We start from the raw sequence: 22,194 nt of genomic DNA on the forward strand, positions 1-22,194 counted from the left end.
TGCTGGCTATGGTGGTGTGAGGGGCTGGTAAATTTTTTTTTCTGGCCCCCCCTCACCAAAATGCCTGTACCCCTTCCTCTTCCCAACGCATGATGGGTGCCTTGAGGGGCCCCGTGTGAGGTTCTGCTCCTGTTCATGGTGTGCCATGTGTCTGCATAAATAGCCGTATGTGTATGTGTGCTCTGTGCTTGTGTCCCGTGTCCGTTGGCTTCCTCCATGCCTTTTAGTTCCTTTTGGTTCCCTTATGATTTGACTGCTGTTTTCTCATCAGCTTTAGACTGACGCTGTGGTCTGGTGCTGTATAAGTATTTTTTCCTTTTGATTTTGTTTTAAATTCTTCCTCCCCCTTCTTTACCCTCAGCCCTCCCCTGGCCCCTCCTCCCCCTCTGCTCCCTCTATCCCTAACCCTCCCATCCCTCCCTTCTCCCCACACTCTCTTGTTCCCCTCTCTCTTTCTCTCTCTCTCCATATATAAATATATATATATAAATCTTTTCTTCTTTTGTCATTCAACCAAATTCCAACAACCCAACCAGGGCCAGTCAAATCCACCACAGTCTCGCGCTGAGCTAGGAATAAAGTTCACGTAATCACATGAGAGTGGAGAAAAGTCCCCCATCCGTAAGTTCAAATCAACTCAAAGTTCACAGTGTGACATGATGGCGTCATGTAACAAGGCTAAGAATCGGTTGCATGACACTTGCCGTCAAGTTTCGTGGAGGTGCTGTGATTGGAGCGTTTTCCTTGGATGTCGTACCGTGGATGATTGGCCAGTCATGATCACACGTGCATTCTCTTAACCCTTGTGCTGCCACGGTCTCTTTGCTGTGCTCATTTTCGTTTTGTTCTTGGTGCCTGCAGTGGTTTTAGTTTCTGTTGTTTGGTTTTTCTTGTTCAGCATTTTTATTTTTATTTTTTTAAATGCTTCTATAGATGTCACATAGAGAAAGAAAGAAAAAAAAACCAAAAACGAAAAAAAAAAAAACCAATTAGTAAAACTAAAAGACAAATTCCTCAATTATCAAACATGGGATCATTTAACTGTATAAACCATTCTTTTTTTTTCTTAAAAATAAGGAAAACATCTTAAAATATTTCTGCGTGGTTGATTTACTTGCACTTGAAAATATTGTGATTTTATTTTTTTCTAGAAATTTGGGGGCCTTTTTCAATTGACACTTTCCTAGGTTTGGTCTTTTTTCCAGTTAGTCTATTTTAAAATCTCACCTAAAAGGAAATATGAAAACCAAAATGTCTATAGTAAAAAAAAAAAAAAAAATTCTAAGCCAAAAAGCTAGACTCCAAAGCCAGAGGTCTCTGAGAGAGAGCCTGGTAAAAATTGTAAGGTTTGTATTATAGCCATTTCTGCTAAATTCAGTGTGGGGAGGGAGGGGTGGCTGGGGATAGGGAGGGTATTTTTGGTTGGTCTGGAAGAAACAGCAGCAACAAAGCAAAATGCATCTTGTTATTTACAACTGAAAAAGGGTCCTTGACAAGTGTTTTTTTAATTTTATTATTATTTTCTTTGGTGTTGTAATTGTTTAGACTGCTGTGTACGGTTTGCTGTTTGTTGAATCAACAGTGTGAAAACCTGCCAGCATGGATTGATACACGCATGACGTTGTCCCCTCGCGTAGGGGCTTTGCAGTTATAAGTTTCTTGGTGTAACCAGTCACCCCATGTATAAGTGGAAACTGCTTGCTACAGTGGAGATGAGTCTCATCTGTTAACTCACGGTGATTAAACATCCACCTTCTGATTCTAGTCAGATCATGATTTCGTTTTCCTTAAAAGCAAAACTAAACAAAAACCACCATTGGAAACAAACAAACAAACAAAAAAAATCCAAGAACTGTTTCAGTTAATATATTTAAGTTCAATAATTAAATCTATTTTGACATTTTTTTTTTAGCTTCTCCCATCCAATCCCTGGAAGTTCTGAATTTCCTCTAAATTCCCTGGCATGTATGAGAACAGTATTATGTATGTGCATATGTGTATGCATAGATGCGTACACATACACACATATACATGTATATACACATATGTGCAGGTGAATATGTTCTACACATATATCCAGATATACATATATATACACACACAGCCTCGCAAATAGTACTAACCTTGGGGAAGAAGTGGCTGGCTAGAAACTGGGCAAGGATTTGGCAAAAATTGAGAGGTAGTGAGCCTCTTCCTAGTTTTTCTCAAGCTGAGAGTGGGCTAGCCTGACACATTCCTGCTATCTTGTTTGCAAGGCTTCTGTATACATATGGTATCTGGGATAGGTCCTTAGGGACAAGTTTAATTACAAATTTATACTCCACAGTCCCAAATTCTCCCCTTAGATCTAGCAGTCCTTTAATCCAGAATCCTTCTTAAGGAAGCCAAATCAAGAATTCTTTTCCCAATAACTAAACCCCAGTTATAATCATCGCTACTAGATTGTCCAGTGGTTTTTCAGTTTGAACAGAAGAACAAATTTCTTTTGGCTGTATCATGATCATGACTAATTCTCATACTGGTCTCTTCCTTACCACCTACCATATCCCAGAAATCCCATCTTCCCCAGAGGCAGGGTCCTATTGGTGTTTGGATGCATTCTGTGTTTTCACACTTGGCTTAATCATCACTGGTCTTCTTCATTTTAGGGCAGGATGCTGAACGGGCTACATTAAAAACAAACCTCTTTCTCTCTCTATTTTAAATGAGAACTGTTGGACGACACCTTTGACATATCAGCCAATACCAATCAAGCTGAAGACTCCAGACACTCCGTGTGACTGTAACATTTCTTCAAGGAAAGTATAGCGTCTATGGAGTGCAGAGGGCACGTGTTTGGGGAAAAATATACAAGACATAAAGATGACGACGACGAAGAAAAATGATATAAAGCAAACAAACAAAAAACCCGCGACTTTAAAACGAAATAACTAACGTGAGCCCAGATGGGGAAGCTGAAGGGCTGGGCACTAGGAGGAGATGCTGCTGCCAGCCGATCCTGGGGCGTTTCCTGCCCGCAGGCGCCCGAGGCAGGCAGGGGCAGGTATACAATGGGGCCCAGTCCCCAGCAGGCGGCTGGGAGGCCGCCCGCCCGAGCATCTCTATTTGTCATTCCTTTAGCTATTTAGGGACCAAAGGACCAAACTTTTTATTGCAGATGTGTATGTAGCTCTGTCAATTAGAGGTGGAATGGAGACCAACCTCCTTCCTGCCTCCGGCTGTTCTTGAAACAGCTTAGAGCGATTCTATGAAAATGTAATAAAAAAATAAATAAAATAAAAAAAAAAATAAAAAAAGAACAAAAAACAAGGAAAAAAATAATGCTTCAACGCTTTTAAAACAGCAAGAGATACTAGTTCTTTGATACTTTGAGAGGCGCTTTGATTACCCCGATTGAAGTCTCTGAAACTTTCCTATGGTTTTCTGTATTATATGTCTGGATGGAGCTGTTTAGATAAATTGATTGGTGGATATTTGGGGAAAGCAACAAAGCTATTAAGTCATTAACCATAAAGAGAACACGAGGGGAACCAGGGGACTTCGAAGGCAAGGTAATTGTTGTGAAAAGTCTGTAAATGCTTCTAATTCTTCCCCCCTCTTAAAATCATAATAGTTGTACAGAATTTTAAAAGGAAAAGTTTAAAATACCTATATCATAGAAGAAAAAAAATTAGAGGAAAGCAAAAAAATAAAAAATAAAAAAAAAAAGGAAAAAAAACCTTATAGAAGTTAGCGTTATGCTAAAATCCCAGATGTTGTAGGACTGTACTTCTGTAGAGTTTAGACTGAGCATCGATCCCGTCTCCCCGCGAGTGCTGTCGGACTCGGTCCCCAAGGGCCAGGCCGGACTGTCCAGACCTGCAGGCTCCGCCCGCCCGGCCGGCCGGAAGCGCCGCACCGCGCCGCTCCGCTCCGGAAGCGTCCTGCCGCCTCTCGCTTCGCCCGTCCGCCCGCCCGCCGGGGAGCCGCGCGCATGCGCGCTCTCGCCCTCCTCACCTCTGCTTCACTCGCCTTCTGTGCTTGTTCCGGAGACTTTTCCAGACCAGGGAGAGCTGGGAACTTTTCATCTTCAAACAACTAGACAACACACACACATACACACACACACACACAAAAACCTTAAACAAGAGAGAGAAAACAAACAATCTTTGAAGAATTTCTGAAACTGTTTACAAGGAATTTTGAAAAACAGGGATGTTTAAATGATGCCGGCTCTGTTTTTCTGTAAATAAATTTGCATATTTTGTAGGACTTTTAATTGTAATGATAGAGAAAAAACAAGGAAAACTATTTAATGAAAGCACGATATTTATCTTTGGTAAATGACTTTAGAGCAGTTAAAGACATTGCTTAAAAACTCAGAATCAGAAAAACACTGAATTATTTAAGAACACATATATTTTAAAGTATAACATATTTATTATAATTTATTTGTACCCTTGGGAAGACTTGCTTTGCATTCTGCCTCAAGAGCTTCTCATTGATGTCCATCTGGAGGCCAGGGGGGTCTTGGAACGACCTTTTTTTTCCTTTAGAACAACAAAATTCTGGTTGCTCTCAGGCCTCCTACCTTTTCTTTCGGTCTATTTTGTTGTTTTACTTCATTTAGTTTTCTTTTCCTTTCTCTTGACTCCTTTTAGGATGTCCAGATGTTGTATAAAAAAGTACAGCTGCAGTTCAATACACCTGCTCTTTTCACACCGACTCCCTGAGACTCCTTGTAACCTTCTGTAACTATTGGATGACGCTTTCTCCAGCTTAGCCCTAAATAAAGCACAGTTTAAAGAAAAACCCAAAAACCTCAGAGTCCTCATTGCTTTCTGCTTCTCACGTTCTTTTCAGTTATGCTTCAAGACTGCAAGGTCTGAAAGGCCCAGGGTCTTTCTCTTCCCAGGACCTGCCATACAGCGACATCAGCAGTGAATGGGGACAATAAAGCCAGGCCTGTTCACCCTATGAAAACCCAACTGGCATATCTCAGGCTCCACTGCAAATCCATTTTGGTTTGGGCTTCCTGAGAACTGGTCATAAGGCATGAATCTCACAGTCTCCCTTTTTCCTTTCTGACAAAAGGAAAGGAAGTTTGTCTGCCCTGAGGATGGACCTAGCAATGGGTGACTGGGTGATTTTATGCCCTGGGGGAGGAGACAGTGGAGGGAGGGGACATGATCCCAGCTTTGCCACTGAGCCTTTTGTGCTTCTGCACTCACCAAGACAGTTTGCCTAGCCGGAGAAGACAGGAGTGTGGCCCTGAGAGGCCCTGTCCCAGGAGGAATGTGTAGGAAGAGGACCTGGAATCTAGCTCGGGGAAAGCCTCGTACAAGTGCTTTCTGTTGCTGTAAATCCTCAACCCACTTAAGCCCATGCAAAAGCATAGAACTCAGTGATAAGATTTATAAGCTGCACGTCTAGATGGGGCAGATCTCCCACCACACTGCTCTAGTCCCCAGCTCTGAGATCCCTTGCTGCTTGAGGCTTCTCCAGGCCACGTGTTCCTCCAGGTTCCAGTCTTCCTTCCTCCGCCTCTTCATCTGTCCGGTCTTCCTCCTCTCCTTCCTCTCCTCCCTCATTCTCTAAAACCTCCAGCCCCACCTTTCCCTTCTACTGACCAATCACAGGCTCTAGGCTTTATTTGACCAGTTAAAACAGGGAGTTCACAGGAAATAGCCTGAGTATGAGACGCTCTTTGGAGCGGCCCCTCCTGAGGAAGCAGAATTAACATAGGAATACCAACAGCACCAGGTCAGCCCACAACAGCTTTCCACCCTCACTCAGACACAGAAACTCTAAATACCTGAGATGTCTTGGGGAAAGATGAATGACGTCCTAAATGGGAAAGGACAAGGAACAGGGTTTGCTGGAGATCGGGGGTGGGGGGATGGGGGGGTGGGGGGGTGGTGCACGACTCTTGGGTGCCATCTTTGATAGAGGAATCCCACCCCCCCACCCCCGTGTTTCCCAGGCCCTTCCTGAGAGAAGCCTCTCCATGCTATCTCTCTCTCTACCCTGCCCTAGTTCTTGGCATGCAACCCTGAAACGTGGTCTAGGGATGGACAGGATCTAATAGTTCATCGCCGTCTGTAGCTGGGGGTAGGGGAGTTATAAAGTGTCTGCAGGAGGGATTGGCAGCAGGAGGCCGTTCATCCTTTTGGAGTATGGCTTGGCTTCTCCAAAGCAACTATAATCATATCTGCGGAGCCATCCCTGCCACCTGTGGACCAGTCCTCTCCCCACTCTTCCTACTGGGGCCACACACCCATCCCATGTGTCTCATCCAGACCCTGGAAGTGCCGGCCAAAAAAAAGTCCTCCGTGTATCAGCAAATATGGACAGTCTATGAGAGTAGACTACTGTCCGTAAATTAATCCATGCACCCAGATCTTCCCAACAGGATGTGAACCCAAGGCATTTTCTAAGAATTCTCTGGGGAATGAGACGGTTTATAGGTTGTACCATGTTCAAACTCTGGTTTCTGTAGGATACTAAGAGCTGAAATAAACCAGCTAGAGAAAGATAATGTCGGCTGACAGTTATTCTCGGTTATTACCACACTGGCTAAGCCTGTACATTTACCTCCCACTGCCACCCTTCTGTCAGGGATACTGGCCTGCCCTGTGGCTACTGAGGTACTCTGGTTTAGGGCTGCAGGGCCCCTTGGAGTTGCCACCAGAGAAGGACTGAGATGCTTGTGAGCCCCTTCAACCTCTTCAACACATGCCCATCACCAGAGCCACAGTGTGAATGTGTCCGTTGTATAAAATAAACCCTGGATGGCATGACTACACATGGAGCAACTGCCGTGTGTTCGGTATATTGAGCACACGATGCAATCTGTTAACATCCAAGGCACAAAGTCCTTGAGAGCTTGCTCTACATTTCTACATTGTGTTCTGTAAGTTACAGAGAGCCATGGCTCCTCCCTCCTTCCCAGCGGAGTACCTGCGATCTAGAGAGTCAAGAAAGTCCAAGCGAAGCCTACAGAAATTTCCGGGTGTTTTGTTTTGTTTTGCTGTTTTTTTTTTTTTTTTCTGTCCTTTAGCCCTCCACTGATATCCTTCCTGCTGTGTGGGTTATCAACAGAGCCCCTATTTGTAAGAGTCAATCTACTCATGACTGTAAACCTTTTATTTCTAGCATAACTCCAAGCAAGGAAAGTCCCATCCTGCTCCTAGGGGCCCACCCCCTAGCTTTCTCTCCTATCAGTCTTTGAGTCCGTGTGACACATGCAGCAGACACAAGGAACTTCATTGGTTCAAGCTTTGCTTCTCCGGTTTCACACTGCGTTGCGGTCTCTGCATGGCCGTCCTGAGAGTGGGCCTGCCTTCACGTATGACCCTGAGTCCCTCTCCAATATCTTTTCAGTGACTGGGCATGCCCGAGGTCTTGCAAAGTCCTTTCAGAAGTTTGTCTACTCCTGTGATGTCTTGGCTTTCTCCTCCTTCCCAACCCGCCCTTATCTTCTGACCTTCCTTCGCAATGCTGCCACTATAAAATTAATATAGAGACCTTTCCCTGACTTCCTTCCTGTCACCTAGCTTTTCTAAAGCTCTGGCTCTTGTCCCATTTTTCCTCAGCCTTTCCACATTCAGAGCACAGGTACAGTGGGACACAACACGACAGAGTCTCTCTCTGACCAGGGTTCTATGTCTCCATCTCCCAGTGCGTGTTAATAGTATCTGGGGCATGGCAGCTCCTTTACAGAGCCTTCTGGTGTAGGGGCTGTAGTGAATCAGCCTGAATCTACAATCTACCTGCCTGCCTGTCTGTCTGGTAAGGTGGATGAAGGGATACGTGGGAATTCAGCTCAGTTCAGCCCAAGGCAACAACATCAGACTTGACCGTGAATGCCACTTTGGCTATTTCCCGGAATAGAATTTCTCCTCAAACACAAATTATTAGCTGCCATTGATATATCACCTTCAATAGACTATTAACTTCTGGCAGTTAGATTTGTCATCACTGCTGAGTCACTTTGCCTGCAAGGACAAATTATAGATCACTGGAGCTTGTTCCAAAGAGGTGCGTGTTTGAAAATGTCTCCTAAGTAGAGCTAATGACATGTGTGGAGTAAGTCACATAGCTAACACACCCCTCCCACTGGGCTTTGGGCTTCCGTTCTTTGCTTTAAACTCTCATCCGTTATCATAAGCCACCTACCCTCCTCCAAATTCTCACCGCTCTGGCTCCTGCCTCTGGTCCCCAACACTCCAGCTGCCCCAGACCTGCCTAAGGTAGCTCCTGCTCTCCAGACCCCTCATTTAGCCCCAGGTCTTTTCTCCTTAGGGGAAAGAATCTCATTAGGGGATTTTGCTTGACCTCATCTCTGCTGATGGTGATGGTGTTCTAACCAGGAGTTGCAGCACTGGGGGGTGGGTGGGGGTGGAAAGGCCTGTGTCTAAGAGCTGAGAGTGTGACAGAGCCTCTCTCTGTGAGGCTTGGGCTGTGACTCAGAGCAGGATTGTACTCCCAGTTCCCTCCAGTGCCTTCTGAGTCACTTTGAAAAGTTGGCTAATGTTTGCAAGCCTTGATTTCTTTAAATGGGGATAATACCACCCCAAAAGTGCTGAGGAGTAACACACACACACACACACACACACACACACACACACACACACACACTCCCTGCCTTTTTCCCTGCAAATAGGAATCGCTGAATACATGTGCAGAATGAATATACACTCCTCTCCTTCCCTGTCCTTAATTATATTCCACTGACTGCTAGGATCCTACCCAGAGCTTGAAGTTAACACTATGCACTTAGGTCTTGTTCCGTTAAGCTCAGCCAGCACACACCACCCTGGGATAATCCTTATCATCCTGGGTGCACATAAATCTGACTCTTGTTATCCAGGGTTCCCAGTTAGCTAACATCTGATGCACCATGCCCCAGCACCCTCTGCTCTCTCTCCTTACTCCATGAGCATCAAGACTGCTGTAATTCCTTCTGCTTGTGGCCATCCTCCTGCCTCAGATGCCCTCAAACTGCAAGCTAATTTGGTAAGCAAAAGGGTACACCAGCAGTCTTTGAGCCTGACTCTGGCTCTTTTTCCCCTCCAGCACCACCAGCTTTTCCAGTTTATATTGGCCCTTTAGCTAGATGTTTGGCATCTTGGTGGCAGTAACTCAGCCCCACCCTTACCAGTCTTACTAAGTAGTTCCGGCTGGCCTTGAACTTGCCTTGACCTTCCAGGATTAAGGCATACTCTGTCACACATGCTGCAGTTTCTATCTGGTTCCTAGTGGGGATAAACAGAAGCAGGCCTTGGCAGTGGGACCCTTAGGGATTTGCCTGGGCACTCACTTTTGCTGTGGAAACTTCAGTCTGAGGCATGGGTGTAGCTATCACTTATGGGGTGCTTGCTTTTTGCTAGATGTTGTGCTGAGAGCTTTTTAATTAGATTCTTATCTCCACAATAAGTCTATGATGATTGTGTCATTATTCTTGAGGGGAAAATGTGGCTAAAAAAGGTAAGTCCTTTGATAAGGCTGCCTGTGCCAAAGGGCTGTTGTTACACCCCTTGCCTCTCTCTGGCAGTCACTCTTCCTTGGTGGCATATCTTCGCATCCCTCCCCTCTTCCCACCCACTGCCTTCAGATCCCCACTTTGCATGTAAAATGGCTCTATCTATACTGAGAAAACTGTGCTTCTCCCCTCTCAGGATGAATTCATGCTGCAGCTGGAGTTCTTGAGGGAAGGAAGGGGCACTCCACATGGCTAGGGTGTGCAGTTTCTTCTCCCGAGAAGCAACTGATGGTGATAGGGACAGTTTGGAAGGGGTGGGGGGAGGGAAGGAATCCCAAAATCCATGCTAGCTTCTGTTTTAACAAGAGGAAATGAAAATAGATGTTATATTTACTAACACTTTCTGCAGCTACTGGAAATGTAAAAGTCTTTTATGCCATGTCAGCATTTTCCCAGGATGCTGAACTCAGGGGTGGGGGAGGAACCCTAAGATGATTCTTAAGATTGATGGTAGACTGATGCTCCATCACTAACTGCTTCTGAAGGTCCTTGCTTCTCCAGCTAAGGCACGAAGGTGCTTCTCATCTTCAGGACCTCCACGGTGACTCATTTTTGCCATGACTCTCTGCTACTTCTTCCTGAGAACTCTTTCTAGTGGCCATGAACTTTGACATGAGATCAAGGGGAGCAGGAACTAGCTGCCATCTTGGTTTTCTGCTCCCTGCTTTCCTCTTGGACATCAGAGAAAGTCCTTAGGAATGAGTTCACTGCGGGTCATTTTTATCAGTGTAGGCAGAATGTACAGCCTTATAAATGAACATGAGGTTCTGCTGGGCAGGCCCCACAAACTCGCACTAAGCCTTCCGACACCCAGCCCTGCCCAAGGCCTCCACTCCAACAGTTAGACTTGAGCTCTACAGTTGTACTTTTAAATGGAAGTTACTGGGACCCAGCATTCTTTCCCCGAGTTCAGCCATTCAGAGTGCATACACCAATGGGCTAAGGATTAGGGTGGAGAGATTAAGGCCAGGAACACACTGCTATCTTTCAGGTACCTTGTAGAGGTGTTTTAATCTAACCCTGGAGGTCACCCTGTAAGTGGTGTTTTAATCTGTAATCCTGGAGGTCATCTTGTAAATTGATATCACTTTCCTTGATGGAAACCTCTGGCAACTTGGACAAGGTAGGTAATGTACCCCAAGTTACACAGCAAGAAAGCAGTGGGGGCCTTGATTATAAACCAGCTGCCCTTGTTCCCTCATTCCTAGACAACCACATGGAGGTGAAACCATGAGGGGACAGATAGCTAGAGGGGAGAGGGCAAGAAGGAACATAGAATGGAGAGGACCTGAGCCAAGTGTCAGGAGGAGTGGAGGCTGTGTAGACAAAAACCTGGAAGGCATGGAACAGGCAACCCAGACCTGAAGAACTACAAGATACCAAGGGAGGGGAAGGGACTGTGCTGAGAAAGCACGGGCCCTCGTTTAAAGCAGTGCACTTATCAATCATCATGACCCCACCCTAGTTATTCCCAACACCCCTGAGCAGAAGGATCCAGGTAAGTTTCAGTAGACTGTGGAGGTCTCAGAGCGTATAGCTGAGCTGGGGCTGAATCCAGGTCTTCCTCACAGCAGATCTCTGACTTAATGTTGCCATTATGCTGGACAGATCTCCCTATTCAGAGGACTTGTGTGACTCAAGACTCAGAAGCCTCTTGGCTGGATTTTCAAATCGGGAATGCACACAGTCTAACTACAGGGCGGAGGAGTGGAATCAGGCTTTCCTCGAGAGGCACAAATCAATCTGCATCAGTTTCCTTCTCTGAAGAGCATGCAGGTCTCGTGGGTATCAAGGTTTGTCCCAACGCTAGTATACCTGAAGCTCTCTGTCAAGTGATAGAAGGGGCAACAGACAGGAACCAGATCAGAGGTGGAGCTTCGCATGAGTGCTCACAGCCCATCTCCTCATAGATGTGCTCCCAGACAGAGAAGCTCACATACAAGTCTTTCCACACCTTTATTAGCTCTGGGCAGAAGACAGCTTGCTGCACTGGAGATATCCACCCATTCAATTAAGAGCTACGACTGCATTAAAACAGGCCCAGCACAGAGCAGGCACCTAGCTGCATGTACTGATGGTACAAAATGTGGCAGGGGTGGAGATCTGCCACGGCCCATGCTCCATACATTCTCAGCAATGTCCCCCGTGTATGTGGCCCCATTCTGATTAGTAATCTCCCTTGGGGCTATCGGAGCTCCTGAGGTGATGTTTACTATCCTGGCATTCCGCTGGGACCTTGAAGATCAGTTAATGGATACAGATCCTCATGCCTCTCCAGATTTCTGACCATTCGAATTCTTCTTGTCCCTTAATTCAGAGTCCAGGGCCCATTTGTTTTTGAGGACCTCCTGCTTCCCTCTGAGGGGGACCCCTTGGCCGGGCCTGCCTGCTGGGTTCCCTATTCTGCATCGCTTGGGGCTCTCACCTCAGTGAACACTCTGAGGACAAGAAGCAAATCCTCTGCTCTGTCTCCTAGCACTGGGCTGGTGGAGGGTAAGGCAGGTCCAAGGTGAAAGACAGGATCTTACCAGGAGGAATGAAACTTTCTGGGTTATGAGTGGGTTGGCACACAGCACGCATGTAAGGCAGGTCCAAGGTGAAAGACAGGATCTCACCAGGAGGAATGGAACTGGCTGGGTTATGAGTGGGTTGGCACACAGCACGCATGTGCTCTCAAAGGCTCAAAGGCTAAGATGGTGCTGAAAGGCGGTCCTTTATAGTGGAGAAAGCTGCCCAGCAGCACCGTGCTCAGACGACCAGGCTTGTGTCTCCTGGATCATGCTGAAGCTGTCAAGAGCCTCCCATTCCATATCCTGAGGACACAGCACCACTTCTTTTTTTAAACTAAAAAATGCAAAACCTGAATCAAACCATCAGGAAACATCAGATGAGCCCAAAATGGGGAACATTCAATTAAATAAATGGTTCACACCACTCTAAAGAAACATGACAACTAAACATAATTCATGATTCTGAATTAAAAACTTCTCCAGAATGTGTCTGTTGGTTTGGTTTTTGTAAGGAATATCAGTGCAGCAACTGACAAGAATCAAATGAGCTCTGTGCCGTATGTTAGATGATGGTACACCGTCTTCAGTTCATTTCCTGATTTTGAGCACCATATTATATAATAAGCTGCCCTTGTATTTAGGAAGTACATGCAAAATGATTTGAATGTCAGAGGGTATTGGGTCTTTGCTTACCCTCAAGTATTTTCGAAAAATAAGTAATGGTATGGTTGTTTATATGTCTGTGAAGGACAGTGAGTGACTAAGCAAAACAACAACAATGGGAATTCTAAAATCTGTTGGCTAAGGGTATGCAGGAGTTCTTTAAATAATTTCTGCAACTTTTCTATATTCTAAGCTCAGTATAAAATAGGTGGGTGGTTCCTATTTAATCTTCACACATTAAGCTCATATGGTCCTGCATATGGATACCAGGCCATTAAAAATAAACATTAAAAAAAAAAGCCCACACCAACTATGGCCAGTGTGAGCAATAGCTGTCCACTGCCCATCTGCCTTCCTTTCCTGGAGAAGCCTGGATCCAGACAGAAAGCAGTATCACACACACACATACACACACACACATACACACACACCCATGTATATGTGTATGAATGTGAGAGAGAGATGGGAGGACTGAGGAAGGGGAGAAGAGAAAGACCACCAGTCATTAACAGCATCCAGGAGGCGTCTCCATAGCTCAGAAGTCCTAGCCCTGGATCAGCTCTCCGCTTTGCCTGCTGCTGACACTCAACTAGGCTGAGGTCTGTAAAGCCAGGTATACTAGGAAGCCAGGATAATAAAGTTCCAGTCTGAAGGGGAAGACAGGTAAGCAGCACTCTGAAATTGGGGTGGTGGTTTATCCTACTGGGCGTGAAGAAGGAGCTGGAGTCCCTGCCCAAGGTGGAGTACACAGAAGGAGGCAGCAATGATCAGGAGTTGGTAGGTTGAGTTCTTGCTGGCAGTCATGGAGTCCCTAGCTCTCGCCCGCTGCTAGCCTTCAGATAAACTGTGAAAACGCCTAATGTGCAACCCAGTAGGTATGTGAGCAACTTTTAATCGGATCCTTAGTTTCAGCAAGGAAAGGGCAAAGGCAGGTGTGAATATGTACATTGTCTATGCTATGTAGGCTGAAACACTCAATTTGGACTGGCGAAGGGATTTGAACAGTACCGCACAGATAGGGACTGAGGCTGGGTTGCTAACGAAGCACTGGGGAATAGTACACTGTTAAAGAGGGTCAGACCCTCCCCAGTCTTCCCACGGCCTTGCTTAGCACAGACTTGGCACCTAAGGCTATTTGTGAGCTTGTTCTCTACCTTGCTATTTTTTCTGGTGCTATGATAAGATAGTCTGATGAGAGCACCTCAAGGAAAAAGAGTTGACTTCTGCTTACAGTCCAAGGCAGAGAAGTCAGAGCTTGAAGCAGCTGGGAAGTAGAGAGACAGATGTGTACTAGCGCTCAGTTCCTATTACACCCCCCAGAATCCCTGTCAGGGAATGGTGCCACCCACAGTGGATGAGTCTTCCTGACAACATTAATATTCCTAGCATTCTCAGCTGCTAACCTAACTAGATAATTCTTTAATGTGTACCTGGAGGGCAGTTTCCTAGATTCTTGATCTAGTCAAGTTGGTAACACTAGACATCACATCTACCTTAGATCTCTAGCCTCCACAACTTCAAACACCTCAGTCCTTTGCTTAGGCCAGGGCTGCCATTCAGATTTCTCTCTACATTGACCTCAGAGAAACAGCACCACATCTCACCTTGACCTTCTCTCTGCCCACTGTTCTGTATGCCGCTGAGAATCCAGACTGACACACTTTCCCAAGACAGTCAAAGTGACTCAGAGTTCACCCAAGACTGGTGATTCTTGAATTTTTTTCAAACTCCTTGAGAATTTGAGGAAGGCCATGAATCCAGAGGTGGGGAGGAAAGAGGAGGGTGGAAGATTCTAGAAAGATGGCTACCAGCCTTTTGCTTTGGACAACAATCTGTCACTGTGGGGAGATGTGCCCCACTCTGATATCTGTCCCTGGACAGAACAGGATGTAAGGCCCCTGGCATCTCTGACCCCTCTTCTATGCTCAGTGGCCACTCCCAAGCTCAGGAGGAAGCTGTGGGTCTGCAGTGCCAGGCAGACCTGCCCTGGCATGGCTGACCCCAGGAAGAAGCCCGCACAGACCAGAGTTCTGTCTGCTGTCTCAGCTCCAAGTGTGTCTTCTCAGACTCAGCCTCATTCACCTTTTTCCACCCATGACCCAGTAAATCTCCTTGTGCTGCTCTCCAGCTTGGTGAAGTAAGCTGTGTCGCTCTAAGCAGACATCATGGTATGGTAAAGAAGTCATGGATCTCTTCATTCGTACTCAGAGAGAGATTATTACACTGTAAGAAAGTCTCAATAGCATGAATTTATTATGATGATTTAACATTTCTAGCACTTGAGTTAAAAATGCCCCTCCATAAATAACCGTCCTCGGAAAATACATAAAATGTATATAATTTACCATTTCCCAATGCTACATAAATCCAACAAGTTAAAAATCTCAGAGTAGGTCTGGAAAACTGAGGGCTCACTTCATCTCACTGGGACACAGTATGGCCTCCCTCACCTCAGCAGCCTGCTGGCCACCCCAGGACCTAAAGCTGAAAAGGGTGTGGAGGAGAGGGTGGGGCAGCACCCAGGGAAAAGAAAGAGGGCGCTTTCGGGTGAGAGTCCACCATGAGCAACTGTGTGTGCTGGTGCCAGCTTGGTGTCAGCCTACAGAGGAGGGCAGGGGTGTGTCAGCTCCGGAATGAGGCTGCCTGGCCAACCACCTCTCTACTTCTCTAACACGAACACTGCTCCCGGCTGTGGGCCTGTTGATGGCTCCCATGATCTAAGGAGATGTGTCTCAGTATCTTCCAACTGCCAGCCTCACAGTTTTGGGAACTTTGACCTTCTCACCCTGGCTTTTCTCTGGTCTAGGTTTTTAGGGCTAGGTCAACAGGTCAGGCCTAAAATCTGCAGATAGAGATATTATTCTCAAAAGGTATCAATAACTCACCTGCATATCTGTATGTCACAAATGGTAAAGTTAGCTTCTCTAACAAAGCATATGTCAGTCTGGCCACCTGGACTTCTAATAAGAAGACAAAAGAACCCAGAACAATGTGTCATAATGAGGAGGGCCATAGCAGAGTCTCTGGACTGGCCACAAGGCCAGCCGTTTGATACTGCAACATGACATGATTTATTATATACAATGTTCATGTTTGAGTGCTGCACAATCAAGTTACACAAAAAAGTGAAAAACAAAAATCACAACAACACAACTCAAAATGTTTGAAGTAAGTTTACAGTTTTGTGTTGGGCCACATTCACAGCTGTCCTTGACCATATGTGGCCCATGGGCTATGGGTAGGACAGATCTGAAAATCTTACTGGAGCCAGCAGTACACAGTGCTAGGAACAGAAGGAAAATTTCACAAAGTGGTCAACTTAGTCTCAAGTTGTTCACCCTGAAGGACCTGGGGAGAGGAGTGTGTCACTGGGACATGTCTAACAGTAGCGAGTCCCAGTGGGGAGCAAAGGAGAGAAGGTAACGGAGGCAGAGGACACAGCAGAGGGACATGGGACAGAGACAGAGAGCCCCTCTAGGGCTGAGCCCCTTTTCCTATAAGCCCTGCAGAGTTCTTTGTATTTTTAAGTAGGAGAGTTAGAAATAATAAATTTGGAAGAAAATGTTAAATTGCAGATTAGGGACGGTGGAGGGAGCAGTGGAAGTGTCCCTTGGCCCGCCATCTCCAGTTTCCTCTTCTGGCCCTCCTTTTCTCCTTTATGAGAGAGCTGCGTGCGACATGGGATTGTGCCAAGGCTGCAAACAGAATTAGGCCTACTTCCTTTCCTCCCTTCTTCCCACTGCTCTCATGTGCTACTAATCCATGTGGCTGATGAATAAAGACTGGACAGTAGAAGAGTCTTGAGAGTTTGGATACTGAGAAGTAAAGAAAAGAACAATGACCCCCATCTTCAGCTCTGGGTTTGAACTGCTCCTATCCAGTGACTTTGCTGAATCTTGTCAAACCAAATTTTCATTACTGAGTGCAGTTTTGCTTTGAGGAAACATCTAGGAGCTGGACAAACAAGTCCCAACCAACCATTGAAGAGTGCATTATCAGGGGAGGCACATGGCTTCTACTTTCGTCCCACTCTTCTGTAGGATAGGCTCCAATCAGCTCAAGCCCCAGCACTCTACAACACATACATCTCAAAGGGAATTTAATACAGATCAGCATGTTAACATACACCATTCAGTTACTTACAAAGTCTCTAGGTTTTATGTGTGTGTGTGTGTGTGTGTGTATGTGCGCGCGCGCACATGCACACAAATGCCTGCAAGAGAAAGAAGGCAACTAGTAGGGCCATAAAGTATGAAAAGTGTGCTGACTGATGCTCCCCTGAAAACTTTTTTTTCTCTTCCAAACTTCCCATGCTGGTGAAGAAGCAATTAAATTCCATTCACTGCATATCATCGTAAAAATGCTTTAGTTTTTAGGCTGTTTATAACTCTTCTAAGGTCTTTTTAAAGAGATCAGATTCTCTTTCTTTTCCTTCTGGAGACATATTGGAGTAGTAAGACTGCTGATGCTCAGAATGGTGACTATGATTATAGCAAGTCTAAAGAAATAGGAACAGTTAAGTTGTCTTTGACACACAAGATAGAGAAAAGATGTTTCTGGAAACCCAACTGAGAAAATGACCATTTCTACCACTCCAAAGACATATTCTAAAGGAGTTCTGAAGTGGAACAAGCCTGTTCAAGTTACTCTCAGGGTGACTTTGAAAAGGAAACTGGAATCTGCAATGAACTTTCAATTTCCAAAGGGAATAACTACAAGTAATTAGTCTTGCCCTTGCATTTGCCTCAGAGGAAGAGTATGAGATTGGGAGGCTGGAAGGGAGGGGAGCATGAATAGTCTCAACAGGACTGAGCTCAGCCTGAAGACAAAAGATTTAGATCTGGGTAAGAAGGATAATCAGCAGAGCTTTCTTAGAGTCAGTGCATCCCCAGGAGCTCAGAACAGGACTATTCATCCTTATGGAGTGAGGTGGGGGCAGAAGGAGCCTGCCAACCTGAGACCATCTGATACCATGCTTGCTCTAGTGCCATCTTCCTCAGACACAACAATAGATAAAGTTTACAAGAACAACCAACAGTGAAGTCAACAAAAAACATTCACCATGGGACATTGGAGAAACTGGTAAATTTCCCTAGGCAGCCATTCCCACATGTGGTTTAATGCCACTGTCTGGTTGGGAACTTCCCTCTAAGTCATTAAGCCTTTTGGTTTAAGGGGTGGCAATGACCGGGTTGATGATCACTATGACCTACAAGTACTGATCCCATGTAAGACGATATTAGGGTTATCAACTTCAATTTCCGAATGAAGAGTCACACTTAGCATTAGTGAGAAGAGAAGTCTTTCTGAAGTGGCTACTTTCATATTTAAGAGTTCGTCAATGGGAAAAGTTTTCCTTCTGTAAAGAGTCAACTTTTTGCAGTAGTAAATTGAAAACACTCTTAAAATGACACTAGATATTTATGGAGTCTGCCACACTGAAAGTATCCTAAATTTCTAATTTCTGTTTGGTATAGAAAAGATCCTACTTCTAAGCGTTCTCCTTTAGTCTGTTCCTGCTGACTGGTCTGACAAAAAAAAACACCCTGATTTATTAGAATGGTTTCTATATTCAATACCATGAAAGGATGCCAGCAAGAGGTCTCCATCAAAGGAGAGACTCCTTCCCAATTTAACATCCTATATCAATATGGAAAGGAACCCAAATATTTCCTGTGAAAATTCTGTAGGGTGTGCTTCAGAGTCATATGAAAAATATGTCTTCCAGAATCTGATTCTCCTCCAGGTCTTCGGGGCTCCTACGGGTCCACACTTTCTTCCAGGTAGATTTCTGAGGGGTAGGTCGGCGAGTACTCCATGTCCCTGCAGCTCTGGAGGGATGGGACTGAGATCTGAGAGCAGAATTTGGGCTCAGAGACTGAACCAAGTCCAAAAGAGATGTGTCATACCTGTAAGACAGTCAGAGAACACAGGGTTAGAACATTAGAATGCTAGGATCCAAAACCCCTCAGAGGTACCCAGGCCGAGAGTTTGACCACAGAGCCCTACAAAGGGAAACTTTACGGGGAAAACCCCCGAAAGGGTTTGAGCACAAGACTCTTGTTCCTGTCTGTAAGCTTCATCTGATTTTATAAGTGAGAAAACTGAGGTCCAGAGAGATGAGCCAAGGGTTTGAACCAAGGCCCCTTGGACTTCCTAGAGTAATATTTTCAGTTTTCCTATCAAGATTAACATATACAATAGTGGTGACATACGCCTTTAATCCTAGCAATGGGGGGAGGAAGGCACAGAGGCAGGTAAGTTTAAAGCCAGTCTGATTGACACAGTAAGTTCCAGGCCAGCCTAGTCTACACAGTGAGATCACATTACAAAATTATTAATAAGGCAAAGATAGCAAAAGAGAAAGATTGACACATCAACTATGTATTAGTTTATAGGCTATTAGTAGCTGTAACCATGCTATCTTTTTCTTCAACGAATTAATCTAATTTGTGAATTTACATTAAAGTATGAATATCCACTTTTATGGATCTGCTGTTAAGCAAAATAAAAATTAATTCCTATCTTGGTTTGGGTTTATGAAAAGACACCATGACCAAGGCAACACTTTTTTTTTTTTAAGATTTATTTATTATATGTAAGTACACTGTTGCTGTCTTCAGACACCCCAGGAGAGGGCATTGGATCTTGTTAGGATGGTTGTGAGCCATGTGGTTGCTGGGATTTAAACTCAGGACCTTCAGAAGAGCAGTCAGTGCTCTTAGCCTCTGAGCCATCTCTCCAGCCCCAAGGCAACTCTTATAAAGGAGAACATTTAACGAGGGCTGGCATACAGCTTCAGAGGCTTAGTTCATTATCGTAGAAGCACAGCAGCATCCAGGCAGATATGACGACGGAGAAAGACCTGAGAGTTCTATATCCTGATCTGTAGACTTTATAAGGGGATTCTCCCTTTTGCATAACTGGAACATATATAAGATCTCAAAGCCTAGCCGGGCAGTGGTGGCGCACACCTTTAATCCCAGCACTTAGGAGGCAGAGGCAGGTGGATTTCTGAGTTTGAGGCCAGCCTGGTCTACAGAGTGAGTTCCAGGACACCCAGGGCTACACAGAGAAACCCTGTCTTGAGAAACCATTAAAATCCAAACCAAACCAAACAAACAATAACAAAACAACAACAACAACAACAACAAAAACCCCAAGATCTCAAAGCCTGCTCCAACAGTGACACACTTCACCCAACAAGTCCATACCTACTCCAATGTGGCCACATTTCCTAATAGTGCCATCCTCTCTATTGGCCACACATTCAAACACATGAGTCAAGCTGACCCTGTGCCACAGTACTCCATACCCAAATACCATTAGGAGAGCTGACACACCTACCACAGTGCTCCATACCCAAATACCATTAGGAGAGCTGACACACCTACCACAGTGCTCCATACCCAAATACCATTAGGAGAGCTGACACACCTACCACAGTGCTCCATACCCAAATACCATTAGGAGAGCTGACACACCTACCACAGTGCTCCATACCCAAATACCATTAGGAGAGCTAGTATCCCCTACCACAGTGCTCCATACCCAAATACCATTAGGAGAGCTAGTATCCCCTACCACAGTGCTCCATACCCAAATACCATTAGGAGAGCTGGTCTCACCTACCACAGTGCTCCATACCCAAATACCATTAGGAGAGCTGACACACCTACCACAGTGCTCCATACCCAAATACCATTAAGAGAGCTGACACACCTGTGAGCACAGATAAGACCAACACTTCTGCTCAAATTCCTGGCCTAAGAGGGACCTGCCCTGAGCCATCAGGACACAGGAACCAAGGAACAGCCTGAGACAGGATCCTTCCTGTTTCTGTCTGCACCCTAGAACTGACCCTGTGCCAGAGCTCTCCATAACTAAATTCCTCTGGGAGAGAACTGGTCTCTCAGGAGTACTGCCACACAGGCTTGCAGGAGGGACAAGCCACAGTCAGAGACAGCAAGACCAGGTAACACCAGAGATAACCAGATGGTGAGAGGCAAGGGCAAGAACATAAGCAACAGAAACCAAGGCTACTTGGCATCATCAGAACCCTGTTCTCCTACCACAGTGAGCCCTGGATACCCCAACACAGCAGAAATGCAAGATTCTAGTTTGAAATCACATCTCACGACAATGAGGACTTTAATAAGGATATAAATAACTCCCTTAAAGAAATACAGGAGAACACAGGTAAACAGCTAGCAGTTTCCCTTAAAGAGGAAACACAAAGATCACTTAAAGAATTATAGGAAAACACAATCAAACACATGAGTCCATAGGGGCCACATCTATTCAAATGATACTTCCTATGTGATGTCATATTAAGTACCAGAAAACAAGTGTCGTTAACAGCCCACATTATATGAATGTGGTGCAGTATGCTGAAATAATATGAGAGAGACTATAAAGTTGGTTAGCTTGGCTTATGGATGTTTGGTATCTGAATAATATTATAGATACCTTACCCAGATTTACAAAATCCCATCCCTTGAAATATATTGGTGTCTGTGTTCCAGCACAGACATGAGTTCCATAGCTTCTGAATGGCAGAGAGCTAGTGCTCCCACTTTTCTAGGCACAGAGCTGACTTTATGAGCTTCATTATAGCAAAGTGATGAGCAAAACGCTTGTTTGGTCTGCTCTGCCAGTCCCATCTTGATCTGTGCTGGTATGGAACTAATTCTATTCCTATAAAGCTAGATATAGCTAGAGTCTTATTTTCCATTTGCTTGCTCTTGATTTAACAAGATGCAGGTACAAAACTTCAGAGAGGACACAGACTACACTCATTTGGTTTGGCTCTATATTGCCAATTTTAGAGCCAGTCTGACAAGACAAATTATTTCTGGGTTCATTCCGTAGGCTGCTCTGGATGAGAAGCCCCTCCCCACAGGCTGCCCCAATAAGAACCCACTCTCCCTTAGCTGCCCATAATGAAAAGCACTATTCCAAGGATATCCTGATGAAAAGCATTTCTCCATTTACTGCCCCAACAAGAAGAACCTCTCTGTATAGATGAATCAGAAAGATGATAGAGATTTCTTTCCCCTTTCTGATGTTTTATGATTTTATTAAATCTCTCTCACTTTCATTTATATTACCAATCATGCCAGGATTCAATCCTTAATTTTTCCCAGAATATCATTTACAATCATAGCAGCATCAAAAGACAAAGGCTTTGTGTTTCTTAAACTTACAACCTTCTTATATGCAGACTAATAAATCTAAAGAAGTATTAGTATCATGCCATATCCTTAAAGGTGCCTTTTTACTTTGGTCCAATTATGCTGACTCGCATTATACATTTTTGGAATTATACAAATCCATTTGTATCAAGAATGACATTCCAAATGGCTTCTGACTTTCATTCCTTGTGCCTCACCTCCCATGATCTACATTATATCATATGAGCCAATTATTTGTTTCAGCCATCTAGTCAAATCCTCTTGTATGCTCCTCTTGTATGGCATTGGCTACATTTTCTGTGAG

The 22,194-nt window shown here is 44.9% G+C and overlaps 2 protein-coding genes across 28 annotated transcripts in view; one reads left to right on the forward strand and one right to left on the reverse strand.

Annotated features, from left to right (window-relative positions):
- The window catches only part of Celf4 (CUGBP Elav-like family member 4), a 278,574-nt gene extending 274,956 nt beyond the window's left edge, over window positions 1-3,618 (forward strand). For 19 of the 26 annotated variants that reach the window (XM_052155776.1, XM_052155796.1, XM_052155777.1 and 16 more), the window contains one exon: window positions 2,649-3,618. In XM_052155776.1, the coding sequence (XP_052011736.1) occupies window positions 2,649-2,675 (27 nt within the window). In that variant the 3' untranslated portion in view covers window positions 2,676-3,618. Of the gene's footprint in view, window positions 1-536; window positions 591-2,648 lie in introns of those variants that run through there. The other 7 variants (XM_052155772.1, XM_052155774.1, XM_052155773.1 and 4 more) reach the window with 1 other exon arrangement.
- A 12,093-nt stretch (window positions 3,619-15,711) lies between these two features.
- The window catches only part of Kiaa1328 (KIAA1328 ortholog), a 257,014-nt gene continuing 250,531 nt past the window's right edge, over window positions 15,712-22,194 (reverse strand). For both annotated transcript variants that reach the window (XM_052156056.1, XM_052156055.1), the window contains one exon: window positions 15,712-18,605. In XM_052156056.1, coding sequence (XP_052012016.1) covers window positions 18,401-18,605 — 205 coding nt within the window. In that variant the 3' untranslated portion in view covers window positions 15,712-18,400. The remainder of the gene's footprint in view (window positions 18,606-22,194) is intronic.

The sequence above is a fragment of the Apodemus sylvaticus genome, chromosome 13 (assembly GCF_947179515.1).
Source record: "Apodemus sylvaticus chromosome 13, mApoSyl1.1, whole genome shotgun sequence".
Taxonomy (NCBI): Eukaryota; Metazoa; Chordata; class Mammalia; order Rodentia; family Muridae; genus Apodemus; species Apodemus sylvaticus.